General features: G+C 36.8%; 1 protein-coding gene across 3 annotated transcripts in view; it reads left to right on the forward strand.

Moving 5' to 3' along the window:
* The window catches only part of LARS2 (leucyl-tRNA synthetase 2, mitochondrial), an 89,537-nt gene that overhangs the window by 25,233 nt on the left and 44,652 nt on the right, over nt 1–19,652 (forward strand). For all 3 annotated transcript variants that reach the window (XM_054818540.1, XM_054818541.1, XM_054818542.1), the window contains exons 6-9: nt 1,505–1,594; nt 5,800–5,943; nt 17,239–17,346; nt 18,935–19,094. In XM_054818540.1, the coding sequence (XP_054674515.1) occupies nt 1,505–1,594; nt 5,800–5,943; nt 17,239–17,346; nt 18,935–19,094 (502 nt within the window). The remainder of the gene's footprint in view (nt 1–1,504; nt 1,595–5,799; nt 5,944–17,238; nt 17,347–18,934; nt 19,095–19,652) is intronic.

Raw genomic sequence — 19,652 nt, forward strand, 5'->3', positions numbered from 1 at the left:
TTTTTATGCTAGAGTGTTTCAGATGTCATTCGAGTAGCAGATGATATTGCTGATGTTGTGTGTAGTGGGAAGCTTAGATGATAGGAAAGCCTGGGTGAAAGGCATTTCACATTTGGAGCTATTTCAGGTGGTTGATAACTATTTGCAAACGGAATAAATTTTAACAGTGGCTTGCTGTCAGCCCTGTAACTCTGAAAAGCAAGGGAAGTTCTCGTTGATTTGAAGTTCAGCGTAGGAGTCATCTTCCACCTCAATAAGTACAAATGTGGTCAAACAGAAAATTTGTGGAAATGTTTCTTCTTTAAACAGGTGCAAGTTAAACAGGAAAGCTGTTGAGGAGGGAAATGTGATCTGTTTATTGTTACATATTTATGATGTAATCAGAGCTTAAATACCGAGTTACACAGTTGTTTTCACTTTGGCCAAACTTTAAAATATGTTGGTGAAAGTGTATGTGTATCTATTGTGTCTGTAAAGCACTGTATGCAGAGAAAACTGGGAGTCTATAATCATGTCATCCTGTAGTCATCTTTACATATTGAGATGTTTATTTCAAATGTAGTTTGTTTTTTTTAAGAAGAAGCATTTAAAATATGGAACTTTGTAAGCAGGTGATAAGTAGGTTGGGTTTTAATTATTAGAGTTCACTAAAAACTTATAAAATGTTTGCAAGTTTAAAAAAAGCTATCCATTTTAGTGTTACCTTCTGTTCTCTTAACTCTCATTCCTTCTTTTTATGTTGTCTTTTATTTTTATCTGTCTGTATTTCGCTCTTAACAACCCCGCTCATTTGTGACTTCTTTCACAACTCTGTCTTTTTCTCCACACGTTAACCCAGAGCATTCTTCTGCCTTGAGCTGGCTTGTCTTTTAAAATGGTCCCTTGTTTGACCTTTGATTGCAAGATATCCTTTGCAGATCTTTTATCTTGAAGTTTAGAGTCTTACCCCATATTCCTTCCTGTCTGTCCCACACGCTCTATCTGTCAACAGCCTTGGTTCCTCAGTGCTGTTCTGCTACCCCATCGACTGCTTCAGCTGTAGGTTCCTCCAGGCTTCTTGCTTCTTGGCAGCCACCTGGCAGCTGCCTCCGAACTGCTTCTGTTCCTGCTTTTCATCGCTGAGCAACAGAGGAAAAGGCAATGTGGCTAAGATGACTTCTTTAGCAGAGTTCTACTTTTTTCTAGTTTTGCTGGTTCTTTGGTCAGGCGGCTGTGATCATTTCTATTCCTCTTGTGCTCTCGTATCTATCAACGTTAATCTTACAGGGTTCTTTTATTCTGTGTTAACAGGAAAATTTGCTTTGCTTGTCAAACCCACACAAAGCCCATGTTCTCTGGTTTTGTGTACAGGTGAATACTACTCATTAGAAGCATTACCCAAAAATGCATTTGTGTTTTCTCTGTGACATATATTGTATACTCCTGAGTTAATTGTTTAAGTTAAAACACTGTAAGAAAATACTAAGAATGGTTTCAGGAATTTTTATTTATTTTATTTCTACAGGAAATAACCACTTGCTTACCAGAGTACTACAAATGGACACAATATCTCTTTCTTAAGCTTTTTGAAGCTGGGATAGTGTATCAAAAAGAGGTAGGTACAAACTCTGACCTTTAATACTTTGCAGGTGCACTAACTGAAGTCACTTGTGTCACTGGCACGTTGCTGGATCATCCATTCATATTCCTTAAGTGGATTGTGCTCTATTGGTTTTAAATCATAGGAAATTATCATTAATTTTATATATAACTGAATTTTTTATATGACTAAATTTGTATGTAACTAAGTAACATGAATAGGTTATCGCAGCAAGTTAATGAGAAATATTTCTTGTCAGTGATGTACACTGAAGTGCAAGATTGGAATATAGCTACCATTAGTTTATTTTGTGGCTTTAATATAGAATTTTCTAGGTCTTAACTTCCCTCTCATGAAAACATATAAGATAATGTGATCATAAGGAGTCTCTTCAGCAGCGAGATTAACTGTACAACATTACTGTGATGCTGTCTCAGAACTGATGGTTGGAGATTCTGTGCCTAATCATCCAATTCTTGTACCTTATTTGTGATCTCTAAAATACTACAGAAATATTAGATGCTGTAACACTATCACAACTGTGTTTTTCTTTTAGAGTACATAAAGAAAAGATTGACCTTATAATATTTTGTAAATAATATATATCAGGCTATCTGAAAAGGGAAGGATTCAGCTAACTTCTTAAGCAGGAGGTGAAACAAAGATGCTAAATGAGCATTCCAAAGAACTCTCTGTATAGCCAAGGCAACGCAGTTCCAAAATACCTGAACGGCTGCACCTAAACAAAGCTGCAATTTAGTGAATGTTTTTAACTTAAAATGGAATTTAAGATTTCTTAAATATGCTTTGACATTTCATGTATATTCTATAGAAACCAGGAAACCCTATAGGGTATAATTAGGGATGTACTCTGATTATTCTCTGAACCCAGAGGAAGAGGTTGATGGTGAAAGGCAGCATTTGGAATGGCAGGGTGTTACTGAGCTACTTCTCCTATTTCCATAGGCAAGATGTATTCAGAGATCTTAAATGAAAACCAGCAAAAAGATTCGATATTTGATATGTCCTAAAATGCTGGGGTTGGAGGGGGAAAGGGGGAGGTGTTCGGGGGTTTTTTTTTTCTGTAATTATTTTCTGTGTTTGTAATAAAAAAATGAACCCCCTAGCTTTGCCATAACAAACTTATTTTTATCTGTAAATTTGTTTGTTTGACAAGTGATCCCAGGTGCTTCTGAAAAGCACAAGGCTTGCTGCTTTGTTAGAAGCAGTGATGATACACAAAACAAATTTGCATGCAGGCTCCCAGTACTGTGGGATGTGTTTGGGTACCAGTGATTGGATCTGCTTCCCTGCTAAGAGTCAAGGATCAGTTTGAGGACTTAAATCAGCATCTGTCAACCTGTAGGGGATGTAATCTCTGGTGGATGTAAACCAGTTGCTTTTTGGCAGGAAACAGATGGCAGAGATAGCCCGTAACCCTGGGTCCCTTCAAACAGTCATATATACCTAAAGCATTTATTTATCCCATGTCTTCAACCTACCTGCTATGTATGTTAGGCAGTACTTTTGCACAGTTTGAAGCCTCCTGTCTTACAATTTTATTTAGGGTATGAGGAGATAATTCATAGCCTTACTGTGGCGATAAGAATAATATATGTAGAGTATTAGTCTAATTAATGCTCTGTTCCAGGAGTATGTGTGTCTGGCCAGAAATTACCCTGGTAGGGAGACACAGACTCAGTATGTCCAGGAGCTGGAATTAGTGAGAATTAACAGTGTCTGTCTGGGTGCTGCAGGATCCATAGAAGGCATCTTTATTCACCATAGAAAAATCCTGTCTCTTTTTCCTGCAATACTGATCTAGTCAATGCATTGTAGAGGTTATTGACCTGGCCAGATGTGGGTGTCTTATTTAGGTTGAGATTAGTTTCTGCCTGGACTATACTGATTATTTTGGTTAGGTATCTGTAGACTGGCAGAACCATAGGCACCAAACCTGGAGATACTTACGCTATAGATACGTGAAGTTAGATGAGAGAAATCCTATCTTAAAAGCATATGGTCTACATCGATGTAATGAGATCTAAATAATTTGTGGTCTCTATACACTTTTGCACTGTGCTCTCTTTGTGTAGATGACATTTAACAGCTTCCTGGGGCCATAGTTTCCAAGGCTGTCATTGTCAAGAGGTTGTCTCTGTGAGGTACAAGTAGAAACTAAGGATTTAATTTAATGTCCAGGTTCTGGATATTAGTCAAAAGGCTGTGAGAGATGGAAGGAACAAAATGCAACTCTAAAAGTTCACAGACAAGACCTTTCAGCTCCGGATGTCTTAAATGCGTATTTCCTTTGTTTTGCGTGATTTATTTAGATAAATCTGCCTGTTATGAATCATGACAATATGCTATGCTAAATAATTACACTCATATAGATCAGTTCAGTTACCTTCTAAAATTTTTGTCATTCATTTGATCCAGTATCATCAAAACAGAAACAGTATTTTTTCTCAACTTTGAGTCATAGCCATTTAATACAAGCATATGCTAATACTGCTTTATGCAACTGATATTTTATTACTTCTTAATATTATCTGATTTATCTCTCTTTAGCTGTTATTTTAACTTTGTAGTGGTGAGTGGGGTTTTTCAGACCTTATAAATTAAAAGATCATTACTTCACAGCCAGCTTCATAATGTGTTATATCATTACTGAAGAAGTTGTATGTTCTGAAAATCTAGAAAATAGATCTGTAGTAGTGCAATATATAGTTTGCTTTTAATTTCCCAATGAATTTTCAGAAGCTTTTTATAAAAAACCAGTGTGTTGTTATTGGTAGGTAACAGATAAAAGGTAGGCAAACTGTAAAAAGTTTAAATTCCAGTGACATACTGAATTCATGCAAGCTTCATTTGAAAGTGAGTTTTTATCCAAGAATGACTTTCATTCATTTCATTATAATAAATTTTGTATAAATCGATGTAGGTAATCAAACTTTATGGGCAGAAGCGTGCATGTGCACGCACACACATATACCACATACTGATAACAAAACCAGCAATGGTACTCCTAAGGAAGAGGATCTATGCATCTGTCTTTCTGCTGTCCTCACTATAAGATTTGTAAAATGGTTGTAATATTTACTATTTCTAAGAATATGTAGCATATTTAAAATTAAGCAATATCAGTTTTTTGGAAATTGGGGCATTTCAGAAGGTGATCAGTGATAGATTAAAGTGAGTAATATGAGGACAGTGATTAGCTTTTAGATTGAGCTACTAAGTCCTCCCCATACCCAAAGAATGCATTTCAAATTTTCAAATCACGTTTCGTGTATTAGAACGCTATGAAGCTGGAGCTACTGTTTTTCAGTCAGGCTGATTTAACTTTGATTTAGCTCAAATACTAAATAACACTCAAAATAATGAATGACACTATTGCTTTGATTATTTTTATTTATTTTTCTTTTTCTTTCTGTTAATTTTTTCAAGTTAATGTCTAGCATTGAATACCCCTACTGGAATGACTATTAAGGTTATTTTGTGGTCTTAGATCCTTTATGGTAAATGATCAGCTAAATTGTTCAACACTGGGGGGGCGGGGAGGGTGAGTTTGATTTTTGCTCCCTCCCCAGTATGTTATGTCTGGTATTTCAGTTAGCCCTCAAAAAACAAGGTTTGTAGAGTTGAACAGCAACATTTATTTTACTTTAATTTTTCTTTAATGTATTTGTATTGATAAGGAAAGATGATTCCAAAAGTAGTTCACATAGTTGACAGAAGTTATGTGCAGAAAATATCAACTCTTTCGCTTGAAATTAAGCTGACCACTATAATACTTCTTTGTGTTCTTTCCTTTCAAGTTGGAGACCCTTGGTTGTTCATCCCCCTCAGTCTGACTCAACGCTGTTGGATTAGCGGTGGACAGCTTTTAAGCATCAGACTATCTAGTCTGCAGTATAGTCAATTGCAACACCTATTTAATATTCAAGTGTCAGCCTATCCTGCTAACATGACCAATCAAGGCAAATGCTGCCAACTGCTCTTGGGTTTTTTGAGTTCTGAGGAGATGAATATTTAAAACATCTTCAGTTGAGTCCATGTTGCTGATTCAGTGGCATCCATTGAATACATTTATACAAATGTAGAAAACTCAGGGGCCCAAGGAATGTTTCCAGATAATTTTTTGGTGTCTGAAAAGTAAGATTCTGGTTTTGAAATAGCTGCTGAAAATATTTTTTTCTTCCTGCAACTTTTTTTAGGCGTTGGTTAATTGGGATCCAGTGGATCAGACTGTTCTAGCTAATGAACAGGTGGATAACAATGGTTGTTCATGGCGTTCAGGAGCAAAAGTGGAACAGAAATACCTCAAACAGTGGTTTATCAAAACTACTGCTTATGCAAAGGTATGAGAATACAGTTTTTGGAAATTATGGTAACGCTTTAAGAGGTGACTTCATTCAGAAATATTCATCAAGCCAAATGTGGTCTTTTCTATATGTATGCTTGTGTAATATATAATTCTATAATAACAGATGTGTGATCTATCCCTGTGTATGTGTGTATATAAAAATTATTATTCCTGAAGTCTTTCTGTTTACATCTTTAAGAATTCCAAGTAATTGGTGTGGAATTAAGTTTTGAAGAAATCAAAAAGCATAAGTTAGAGGTGAATGAATAAATTCTGCATTCACACATTGTCATCCCATATTTACCATTAAATGCTTTTCTGCATGTTTTGAGTGTACAGCCATACAATCTTTTGAACTATAAACTTGTTTGCCTAGTCAACCTGTTGGACTTATGGGCATGGTATAACCAATGGAGTACAGCCTGTCACCTAGTGTTCAATTCCACGTGTCTGAACCATAGTTCTTTATGATTAACCACTCTTTATTGAAGATCATCTGGACCTTCTGTTATACTTCATACTCTGCTCTGTTTGATTATCTGTAATCTAAAAAATATTTTCAAGTTATTTAAACATCCTTCTTTGTTGTGAGTTCAAATTTTGATTGTGATGGGACAGCATAGCTTCCACACCTAGGAATTATTCAACAAGATTTTTTGGCTTTATGCTTTCTGAGATGAAAGTAGCAACTTCGTGTTTTGTCTGGGTGAAGTTTTTATTCCATCCAAGTGTTCTGTGTATTGAGACTTCAAATACAGATTAAGAAAGTTATTCTCAAGAAAATATTAAAAATTCATCTTTGGCCTTTTCCTGAGCCCCAGATTCAAGAGACCAAATTTCCACCATCATCCAGGGAGAAGAAATCCAGATCTCACTCTAGGTCCATTCAGAATAAAGAGAAAAACCTTAGATATCCTGCTTGATGCTTTGATTCCTCATGCTTGAGATACATGTTTTCTGATCGTGCTGTCTGTTGTGGCAGTAAGGAGGGAACATTTGCTATAGCTGAAGGAAAAAAGAAGCATGTCTGCACAATCACAAAATGATCACAACGTTCTGAGCTTTTTCTTGGTAATCTTATCACCAGATTTCAGGATCATCTTTGTGATGTTTCAGGGTCTGCCCCAACTCACTGTTTCTCTCAATTTGAGGCTGGAGCTTCACTAGAGTTTCTACCTTTATTGATCCATCTTTTGTCTATTGTCCTTACAGAGGCTGTAGGAAATGATGACTGGTCTTTCTGGGCTGTGTCCATGCTTGCACCAAATCAATGTTTACTTATCTCCCTCTAAGAGGGGTGAATCAGCCTTAAATTTTTACTCCTAAAGACCAAAATACAAGACTGAGGAGCTTTTCCATAACCTTGAAAACAACCTTGGCTTACGGGATTGTTACCTCTTGCTCAATATCCACCCTGCTCTAGGGAGGATGATTTATCTTTTGTCTTAGTCTCTGACCTAAGAAATGTCATTACAGGAAAGGCATCAGCTCTTGGGATGATCACGTCTCCCTCATGTCATTCTCCAGTAAGTAGGCTCAGCTGATGATGGGGGAACTTGTACCTCCACAGCACCCAAAATGTCACTTCAGGAGACCACCATATCCCTTACCTACATGAAGGGCAAAAGCACAAATAACCCCATGTTCTTGAACATCTTAGTGGCATCATGAATGAGAGCTGCTTCTGCTTTTCATTTGGGGATGAACATTTATATCAACCTCTACAGAACCTTTAAGCATTACTACAGAGGATGGTTGAGTACTCTACAGATCTCTGTAGAGGTTTCCCAGAATTTTGTTCTGTGCATGATATTCTGTAGGGTCTATGCTAGCTGATACAACCAGGTTGATGAATGATGCCATATTGCTCCCAGCTCAAGTGCTTTGGCAAGCATTGCCTTCATGTGCTCCCACTTCTTGTACAGTGACAGATGCTACCAACTATCAGCAGGTGGTTTTTGAATTTTCCTTTTTACTCACCCTCCACTGACTCTCATTTTTGTTGCTGTGGTTCTGGCACATTTTGAACAGTTTCACTCTGCTTCTTTTGGCAAGGGCTTTAAACATTTGGTTGTAGAGGGGGGGAAAAAATTACTTTTTCTTTTCCCCAAACCTTCAAATAAGAATAACAGATTACCAGGGTCTGCTATTCTAAGTCTGTTATCTGATATTAGATGAATTTTATGCTTTGGAAGATTAAGGTAAATAAATTCCCTTTCTTGGTACTTAATTTTTTCTTTCAAGTTGCAAGAGGCTAGATAACATAGCATGTTGTGTCTTACTTTCTGAAGAAGACTGTTTTGGCCATACAGCTCTGAATGGCCCATGCAAGCTGCAGTTGAATATTGTCCATTGGAGGGAGACTGTCTCTGAGGAAAAGAACTCAATCTTTTAGAGACTCTGTGCTCACAGTAACATAACCAGGAAGCTTCACAACAGTGTTTTGACAGAAGCCAATTTACACATCTTAAATGCTACAATTTTGTCTCCTCTTTCTGAATATCTTATTATCCTCAAAACTCAACTTTGCACACATTTCTTCATTCCTTACGGTAGTCATCCCAGTGTTTTTCAAGGAGTGGTAAGAGACATGAGTCCTTCCTTCTAAATCTGTTTCTTTTGTATACTTTTTCTTTGGATTCAGGCTGTTGACAGTTGATCTGAATCCATATCATCCTAAATAGCATAGTGTTGAACACCATGGTTACAGCAATCACTCTTCCTAGCCTATTCCTTAAGCCTTCTTCCCCCCCTCTTTTCAAAAGCCCTTGCTGGGAGACAGGGCTTTATTGAGACATGTTACCTTTATCATTTACAGAGCCTTTCATCTTGGAGTGGAGGGTCCAGATTTTACAGATCTAGTCCTAATAGGTGTGGAGGATAGAGACATCTCTTTAACTTTGAGAAGCTAAAGATCTTTAATCACTAATATGATTTTAGGATGATAACATTAGTGGTGATAATACTTTCACTTTCAGCAGATTATTTCATGTCTCTTGATTTTGAAGACACTCATGTCCATAAAGAGATTTTCCTGGCTGACATCATGGACCAGAACCATTACCACTAAGACTTCCTCTTCTTGAAAGTCTTTGCTGTTCAGACACTTCGGGTATTTGTGCTTCTAATGATAAATGAGTACAACAATTAGGAGTTTTTATCGTTACCTGACAGTTTGCCACTAACATACCTCTCTAGAATAATACCAGGTTCTTTATGGATCTCACTTCCCTTTTTCTTCAGTTGTTTTAGGCTTCTCATGAATATGTGTATAGTACCTTCTCTGCAGTTACTTTCAGGCACCTGAAGGCTGAGGATGCTACAGAGTAGAGAATGTTATTGTCCAAGCTGGGCTTAGATGGTGAAGGTTACTTATTGTACTCCATGTGTTGGGCTCCTGTAAATGGGAAATCTGAGAGGACATTATAAATATTATCTTTAATGGGACTGGGGATTTTTAATCCATGGTCCACTTTTTTTGCATTTAAAAAACCGTATAAAAATAGAAGTTTGCCTTTCCAGAACTTGTCTGGCCCTGAGGTCTTTATTCCCCATTTCTGAGTCAATTGCCTGTTGAACATCTTTTGTCCAGTTCTGCTTATTTTGAAGGTATCCAAAAGGTTAAGGCAAGATGGTGCCAGATTAGCATGGTCAAAATCATTCTGATCCAAAGGCCTGTGTTTTCTGTCAGTATAGAGTAGCTTTTTTTTTTGAGCTGTACTGCCAGAACGTATGCATACAACTTATTTTCTACTTGGAGCAGCCACAAATTATTTTGTTGTGACTATTCAACCTATTTATACTGCATACTGATGACCTTTCTAGTCATCCGTGTTCCTCTCTTTCACCCATTTGTCATTTAACGTTTTCTTCTGTATCTCACAACCTTAATAAAAAATAAATACTAGTAAGGGTAATCTTCATCTGCAATGTTTACATTCCTAGTCAAGTAGCAATAAGGAGTTACATGGTCAGTAATGGGCTGTGAAATCATCTCGTGTGTTACAGGAGTCAGTGTTTCATTCCTACACACGCTATTCTTTAGATTTCCGTTGTGTCCAGAGGAATCATCTTCTGTGGGTTTGCTTTGATCTGTTTATTGTTACTGCACCAATTCATAGTCTTTTCTTGAAATAAAAAATGCAAACAAAGCAGTGTTTGCTCACATGGCAATTTACCATTAGCAATGAATTTTTTTCAAAGGGCAAAAATATTGACCATGATTTAAACGCTTAGCAGAAACCATTTTGGTTATGTAAAGTAATAAAGTAATCATGACCCATTTTTTAAACTATGAAGTACGTCTGAAATGGTCTAGCAGCTTTTGTGGATTTTTAAAGAACATTTTAATTTTTCTTTTGACAGATTTCTTTGATAAAAGTATAATGCCTTAACTGATGGCATTATTATTCAAATTGTTGTCTGTGCATTTAAGATGTTTAAGCTAAAACATTTAGTTGCTATGGTTACCCAGCTCAATCTGTAGGCAGATTCATTGGAAAAATCTATCTGTAAATGTTAGTATTTTCTGTGTGTACCTGTAAATTGCTATTATGTTTTTTTATGCACAGTCAACTGAGTCCTCAAATGAGAATCTGTAAGGTTAATCTTTGCATAAGCCCTGTTCTTCCTAAATTAATTTTATACAATATTTTTTCATATTTTACTTTTCAAAAATCACCCAAATAACCAGAAAATAATCTTTTTTTTTTGAACAAAATAAAATAGAAGCAACTTTGAAACTTCAAGTTTTGCCTTAAATCATCTCCCTTTTCTTGCACAGCAATACAATAGTATATGTATGTTTAATTTACATACTGGGGACAGTGGCAGGGCCCACAAAATTCTGCCACTCTAATTTACAGTTGCCATACAGGTAAATACTCTTTATTTTATTTTTATAGGGTTTTTTTTCATACAGACATTTAGAGACAAATCCTTCCCACATTCTGTGAAGTGCAGGAACTTGGATGTTTAGCATGGTGCTAACTCTGTGGAGGGAAAACAACAGAAGATCTACCAGTTCTTCTCCAGCTTTTCTGTGGGTTTGACAGCTACTTTGTCTGGTCTGAATAGAATTGAAATTGGTTTACATAATCGTGTTTTGCTTGATTTTTTTACTTTCTATTTTGTTTCTGAGATATTAAGCAAGATGGTAATGAAATGTAATGAATCTGAAGTACTGCATTTTAGGATGTTAAGAGTCTTGACAATACTTTGAGTTTCATTGCATGAAGTAATGCCTTATCATTGAGGGGAATAGAAATGCTCGCTCTTTAGATTTCTATGCCTTATGCGTAATTTTTTTTCACTTCCCACACTTGGGGTGTAGTTCATAGTTGTCGTCTTCCAACAGAATGGGCCTTATAAACCTCACTTTGAAACTCTTCCTCTTGAGTCAGGCTGAGAGCTATCTCCTGGACATGGACCAAGAGCATTGTCTCCACAGCTTGCTTAGCACTTCATTAATAAAAAAATGACACCTGTTTTGTCAGCTTGGCAAGACAGAAAATTGTTCGTAGATATCCAGACAAGGCTGATCTTTTGACCTTAGTTTAAATGCAGCATCTCATTTGATGCTATGGCAATATAAATTTATGTTCCTGTTGGTATAAGATTAATCAAAACAATGAATGCTCAGTACTACTAAAAATGATAACAAATGTTTTAAAGAGCTATTATATTTATGGAATCAACTACTCATGTATCCCAAAGATATACTTCATTATATTGGAAAGGGAATATCTTCTCTTTAGTAGTTGCTACAATGAGAACAACTCTGGAGAGCAAATTTGGAAGAGTACACTGGCTTTACTTTTTGTTTTTGAGGAATCATTTCTTTGCCTCAGTTCTGCATGGTCAAACCAGAGGTGTTTGACCATAAATTATATGATAAAGAAAGGGAAAAACTCTGATGGTGCAGACATTTACGAGAGAGAATTTTAAGCATGCACAGTATCTGTGGTGTTGCTCCTTTTTAATATATATTTTCAGTATACTTCACACATGGGAAATAAGAGTCAAGTGTGACCTACGATAGTACAGGCAGAGCTACTGAAGGTCAAAAAAGAAAACAAAAAAAGAAAAAAAAACACAAGAAGAGATTTGTCAAACTTCATTGAAGTGTCTTCATTAAAAAAGAGTAAACATTTGGCTTTATAGATTATATTTAGATTTTTCAATTTGTTTCATTTACTATCATGGAGGGGTTGAAATCCTCTCACAAAGTATGAAATTAGTGGCAGGCATTGATCATACTAACAAATTCAGTTCACAGAATCACAGAACAGTAGGGGTTGGAAGGAACCTCTGGAGATCACCCAGTCCAACCCCCCCTGCTAAAGCAGGATCACCTAGAGCTGGTTGCACAGGATCGCGTCCAGACGGGTTTTGATTATCTTCAGAGAAAGAGACTCCACAACCTTCTTGGGCAGCCTGTTCCAGTGCTCTGTCACCCTCAGAGTAAAGAAGTTTTTCCTCATATTGAGATGGAACTTCCTGTGTTCCAGTTTGTGCCCGTTGCCCCTTGTCCTGTCACTGGGCACCACTGAAAAGAGTCTGACCCCTTCCTCTTGACATCTACCCTTTAGATATTTATAAACATTGATCAGATCCCGTCTCAGTCTTCTCCAGGCTAAACAGACACAGTTCTGTCTAAGGGAAATGCTTCAGTCCCTCAATCATCTCCAGTACTTCTTTGTCTGTCTTGAACTGGGGAGCCCAGAACTGGACACAATATTCCAGATGTGGCCTCACGAGGGCAGAGTAGAGGAGGAGAAGAACCTCCCTCCACCTGCTGGCCACACTCTTCTTGATACACCCCAGGATGCTATTGGCCTTCTTGGCCACAAGGGCACATTGCTGGCTCATGGAGAGCTTGTTGTCCACCAGGACTCCCAGGTCCTTCGCTGCAGCAATGCTTCCCAGCAGGTCAACTCCTAACCCTTTACTGGTGCCTGGGGTTATTCCTCCCTAGGTGCAGGACTTTACACTTGCCCTTGTTGAATTTAATTTGTTTTCTCTCCACCCAGCTCTCTAGCCTGTCCAGGTCTTGCTGAATGGCAGCCCAACCTTCTGGGGTATCAGCCACTCCTCTCAGTTTAGTATCATCAGCAAATTGCTGAGGGTGCACTCTGTCCACTCGTCCAGGTCATTGATGAATACATTGAACAAGACCAGACCCAGTACTGACCCCTGGGGCACACCGCTAGCTACAGCCTCCAAGTGGACTCTGCGCCACTTGTCATGACCCTCTGAGCCCTGCCATTCAGCCAGTTCTCAACCCACCTCACTGTCCACTCATCCAACCCACACTTCCTAAGCTTACCTATGAGGATGGTCTGGGAGACAGTGTCAAAAGCCTTGCTGAAGTCAAGGCAGACAACATCCACTGCTGTCCCCTCTTCCACCCAGCCAATCATGCCAGTTCCTGAAGTCAGAGACTGAATTTTTTAGGTGCTCAGCAGAATACTCCCTCTTTGAACTACAAGCAGGAGGGGGACTTCTGGAGTTGAGATACTCTTGGGAAATTATAAAGCACTTCTGTTCTTTGACTTTATGTACTTTTTTCTGTCTTAAGTTTGCCAAACTGTGTCTGTGTCTCTATGAATCTTTATCAGACTAAACAGCTGGATATGTGAGATCAATTTTCCAGTTTTCAGATGTGTTACTTCTAGTTTCAGACTTGGTCATCGTTGTGTGTGATGAATTTTCAGCACACTCATCTTCATTTTGTGAATCTCTGATCATCTGAACTGGTTGGCTTTCATCTTCTAGCTATGCCAGAATTTTCTGTGTGTTCTGAAAGAGTAAAGCAGTCCTGTGAAACATTAGTTTATCCTGAATCTTCAACTTCTCTAGCACTTAAGTCAAACTTTCCTAAAGGTGTAAGAGCCTTGAAGTCATTCTCATCCCTGAATGTAGCTTTAATTTCTTTAGCTTTTTCCTGAGTCTCTCTATCTTTAGATCTGAAAGACTGCCAAAATGTATTTATGCTTTGCCTTGACTTGTGTTTAATTAAGATGGGAGTAATTTCTCCTGTAATTAGATGTTTGCTTTTTAAGTTTTATCATCTCTTCCTGAGCTATGAAAAATGAAAGTAGAAAGACTCTGCTACCTAACATTTCCAAGTTTAAATCATCATCAGAAATTTGAAAATGGAATTTATTTGATAAGTTTATCTGCTTACTGTATTGTAATGTTGCTTTTGTTCTTTGTCCCTTGCAGAATTTGACATGGTTTTACTTTTGTTTATTTGCCTGTGTGCGGGGAATCCTCTTGTTGTTACCTAGTTAACAAACTTGTGGCACAAATGACTAGGAGTTACATACATGCCCTTAAGGGTCAGAATTTTTGTTTAAGGAATCATATCAGTAATTGCAAAATAATAATTGGAGCAGAATTCATGGGACTACATGAACATGGCAGTGATATTAAAAAAGAACGTGGAAGCAAAATTCATGGGGTTAATATTTAACTTTTCAAATACTAGCTTATAATATTCAGGAATTTCTATGCTAGTGTTGGTCAGCTTCAGTTCAAGAGTTTCGTATATCGAAACAGGCTACATATAACTTTTTAAAATTAATAGTAGTTTTAACATATATTTATAGTTTTATGTTTTTGCAGGGTGTAGTGCAATTGGATTTGAAAACAAAAAGTTTTTTAAAAGGGTTTCCCTTAAGCAATTTTTTAAAACCTCCTAATTTGCATGGATGAATTTTGAATGTACATGCATTAAGATTTAGTGTGCTTTTCTGTTTTCCTGTTAGTGCGTATCCTAGGTTAACTTACCATCCAGAAACACTTATTAACATGCTAGCAGTATACATACTGTATATTTTTTGCCTATATTTTTTGTAACGCTATGTAAAGTGTTTGTGGTTTACATATTGTTCATTTTCTACTTCACCTGCTATTCGTAGACTTAAGAAGAAACCAAAGTAGTGTGTTGAGGACAAAGAACAGAGAACCATCATTCCATATTGAAAAGTTTTAAAGTTTTTTGTTGTTGTTGTTGTTGTTTTTTAGTCACACTATACTATGGTTCACGTGCATATTAAGATGTGAAGGGTTTGTGTTTGCAGACTCTACCAGGCTGTGTCATCACACAGAATAAGTTTCGTTATCTTCGTTCAGGTGAAGCTAAGTTGGCTCTCACTGTGTTTATCTGCATGAAGCAACTGCATTATCTAGAGAAGAATTGGACTAAGTCAAATTGTAGCCTATAGCTCCTAACAAGGCCGACTAACTGCAGTTAAAATCATTATCACACTGGTATTAAGGATCTTGATGTATTGATCCTGCAGTGGAAAAACATCTAGAAAGTTTTGCTGGCAAGCAATTACAGACTGTACAGTTTCAGTAGAGCACATGCACATTTAGCGGCTTCTGCCAGAAAAATGTAATGTAGATTAGGATGGATATCCAAGCCGGAGAATTTATAAAAATCTACTAATGTGTCCAGCCAGTTCTGTGTGTATTGGCACAATTTCATTGTTTCTAAAATGCATAAAATTCTTACAAAGAACGTATCCAAGTGTTATGTATATATTTATCTCTGTATCTATATATACATCTCTGTGTGTATATATATATATATCTCCAGTTATTCATTATTCTTTGGTAGGTATATACGTACATGGATTATTCATGGCAGATAAAGCTCAGTAGTCTCTGGAACACTAAAATTAATGAGAATTATGAGAATTTGGAATTCTCTGTTATATAACATACTTGCAATTGTGAGCTACAACTGACTAAAGTTACAGTATGATTAAAAACCTTCCAAAACCTTACCATTCTTTTATTTATAAATCATCAGAAAATGAATTTGATTCTTAATGATGTAGAAAGCAATAATAATCCCAAGTGGTGGTGTAATATTACGATTTACGAAGGACGTGCCCTTTGTTGTATTTTGAATGATAGATATACAAGAGAGCACTAACTAGGAAGTAATCCTTAGAATGTCTTTTATGCATCTCACTCTGAAAATATTTAAGAGTGGAGTTAAAACATGAAAGTTGAAAAAAGAATGAGTTGTATTTTCAGTAATTATCTAACTATCCACTATTTAATTTGAGCAGCATAATAATAGCCACTGTCTATCCTTGCATGTTGTTAGCAATTAATGAGATAATAAAGAGCTTGCACATTTGATGTTGGGAATTACAGCCGAAGGAAAAATTATTCAAGACATTGCCTTATTCTTAGATTTTAACTGTAATTGTTCAGCATATCCACCATCTGTCTGAGTGACTCATGCCTCTGGCTGTACTTCTGCCAAAGTGAAGATTTTGGACAGTCATGGAGTATTCATAACACAAATGTGAAGTGTTATGAAGTGAAAAATGAGACAAGCTTTGAGTTATCCATCCCTTTGTATGTCTTCTCCTTTACTACTTTTGTAGATTTCTTTTATTAAAAACATACTGTTCAAATGGTTTAAGCAAATATTAGCTGACTTTGAATAGTCTGTTATGCTTCCATGCCACACATCAGAAAGCATGTAAATATATGGATATATCTCTTGCTGAGTATAAGTATACATAGAAGTTATGAGTTGGCTGCTGGACATTATGGCTAATGAAGGCTCCAACACATAATTTCTTCTCTGCATCATCATCATCATCATCATCATTATTATTATTATATATTTTTTCAATTAATATAAACTTTTATTATTGTATTTGGGGTTTTTTTACAGGGTGATATCACCTAAAGATCCCACTCAGTTTTATAGCCTGTTGTGCTTGGTAAAATCTCAATATGAAATATGGAAAATACAAAGGCAGCTGGAAAGTCTATTTTGCCATTTTAAGTCAGAGCTTGAAAATTTTAGGACATGTAAATGTCTCTTGTATGACTGCCATCTCCAGGCTATTGTCTAGAACAACTAATCCAAACTCAGGCTTCATACCTGCAAGCACATCTCTTATGTGTCAGTGGTCTTGGTCAGCTCATTAGGTCACTTAGACTTCCCATAATTTCCACCCGTTGGGAATATTTTCTGTGTTTGTTTCCATCTGAGGGTTTTGTTCTGCATTTATGGTTTAGTCCATTCAAAAGGAAGGCATCTTTTAATAACAGTGGGATCTCTGTTGGAGATGTCATAGGTCTGGCTTGCGCTGTGTTAATTCTATTTTCAGAGAGATGAATTCAGGTCAGCAGCATTATAAATGTCTTCCTATGTTTTACCAGCATCTTATAATTTTGTTGTTAGTTATAATTAAAACCATAGCCTTAATTTGTAAGCTGAATGTTCTAATTCTTTCTTTTATTGCATCAGGCTATGTTTGATGCTTTGTCCGATCTCCCTGAGTGGTATGGTATAAAAGAAATGCAAGCAAATTGGATAGGTGACTGTGTTGGATGCTCTCTTGACTTCTTGCTAAAGGTAAGTCAGAAATTTGAATGCTGCTATCTTGGTTGGTCTAACTGCAACCCCTGAAATGCGTGATGGAAATGGATTTTCAGATCTGAAAAGGTCAAAACCTCCCAAAAGAGATTATTATATCTCTATAAATTATATATATATATATATAAAAAATACCTATATATAACACATATTATATATTATAATATGTATTGTACCTCTATATATTATTATATACCAGCACACATCCTGAAGAACACCACTGGTGGGTTGAAGAGATACTTCCTCCTTAGGAGAGGATTTGTGTGTTTGAGTGCGACATCGGATGCAAATTGGCTGTGTGTATTTGTGCCAAGATACATGCCAGCTAATAAGCATTCCTGAAAGCCAGGACATTCAGGGGAGCAGTCCCAAAAGCAGTATCGAGTGGCTCTGCACAAGTCAGCTAGGATCTAGCTGGGCTTTAGCTGCACTCTGCAACTTCTCTGTCAGACCCAAGCTGACCTCAGGCAAGCCACTTTATTGACGTTTGTCCGTTATTTCATTTATTGCATACCATAATTAAAATAATGAAAAGCAGACAATTAGGTAGTGACGGAACTACAGAGAAGTCTGGATAGGAAGAAAGGAGAGGAAGGAAAGAGAAACCTTAAGAGAATTATAATTATCTACAGAAAAATGGTAAAATTTGAAGTCCTTCTGAGGAGATGCAAAAGGCTTTTTGAATATGATAGTGGCAGAAGAGATTTTCAGAGAACCTGGTAGAAATTCAGCCCTTTGGCTTCATTGTGCTCCTTTACTGTGGTCTAACATTTTCAGTGACTTCTTATTTTAAAATACTGAATTTTTGGAAACCTCAAATTGGGACAGCTTAAACTTAATACCTCTGAATTGCACACTGCTAGCAAGTGCATTTTTGTATTTAAGTTGTTTCTGAAAATGTATATCAATACATATTGTAGAAAAATCTCCTTCTAAGACCCTCTACACTCCACAGTTAATTGACCTAAAATATAAAGCCTGTTGATAGTGGTGAGTGATAATTCTTAAGCAGTCTTCTGAGTTTATTACTCTCATTTTATATCCAGTTGCTTTAATGTTACGTCACCTTTATTATTTTATTCCTGTATGTAAGTTGCAGCACTGACTTCATCAGAGAAGTGTGCTGGAAAGTCTGGTAGCTGAGAAGAATTCTCTTTAGATTTCAGAGGTACCATCTCATTTTTGTTTCTTGGAAACAGGGCATGCGTATTAAAAGGGAACAGAAAGATTCCAGGTTACTTAACCAGGGATCGAATCTAGCTCAGTAGCACAATGTAATATTGCGGATAATTTTATAATATATATTTTTTATATATATATATTTGGATAAACTGAGACAAGATTGTAAAGCAACTTTCTCAAGGTCTTAAAAGTAAATTTTGTCAAGATTTGATTCAGAAAACTCCCTATAGTGGGAATGAATCTGGCTTTGATATTCAGAGTTGTATATTTCTACAGGGTGAAGTATATTTGTTAGTTGCATAAAAAGGAAGGAGAATCTGAAACCACTGCACTTCCAGTGGAGAAAAAGATAAATTCATTGGGGATGTTTTCTGCTCTTTTTCAGGTTAATGGTAAAGTAACAGAAGAGAAGCTAGCAGCTTACACCTATACACCTGAAGCCATTTATGGAGCTTCCCATTTATATATCTTACCGACTCACAGACTGCTGCATGGGAATAGCAGTCTCAAGGAAGTCTTTCAGAGGGAGTTCATCCCAGGGAAAGGTGATATTTTTCTCATACTGCATTTTGTTGTAGAGGAGTAACAATTTTAGAGAATGATGTTCAGAGAATGTGTGTCAAGCTGAGCATGAGCTGTTCCTGTTGAGGGAACAGGTCTTTTGTTTCTTTGTATATGTCAAAGATTATCACATCAGCCTGTCCTGGCTTCAGATACAGTAACAGCAGCTACCTTAGAATTCTTCCTTTTATAATGACTGTAAAACTTCATAGTATATAAAAGCGGTGGAACAGATTCTTGTCTCCTCATGTGTCACAAGTGAACAGTCCAACTCTGACACTGTCAGCCCATTGGAGAATCTCATGGCTATATGGTAATTCAGCCATGGTAGCACAAAAACATCAGAACCAACTCTTGCACCAACGATGATCTCTTCCTGTCATAGGGAATATAAGGAGGCCAAGAGATCATTAATACATAGCAAAGTGGATCACCGATAGCAAAAAAATACTCTGCTGCGCTGATCCTTAGTTAATGCAAGATTCTAATGGAGTAAATTCAGAGTAGCCTTATGGCAGGTCCTGTCTTGTACAGAGGACAAA

The sequence above is a fragment of the Grus americana genome, chromosome 2 (genome assembly GCF_028858705.1).
Source record: "Grus americana isolate bGruAme1 chromosome 2, bGruAme1.mat, whole genome shotgun sequence".
Taxonomy (NCBI): Eukaryota; Metazoa; Chordata; class Aves; order Gruiformes; family Gruidae; genus Grus; species Grus americana.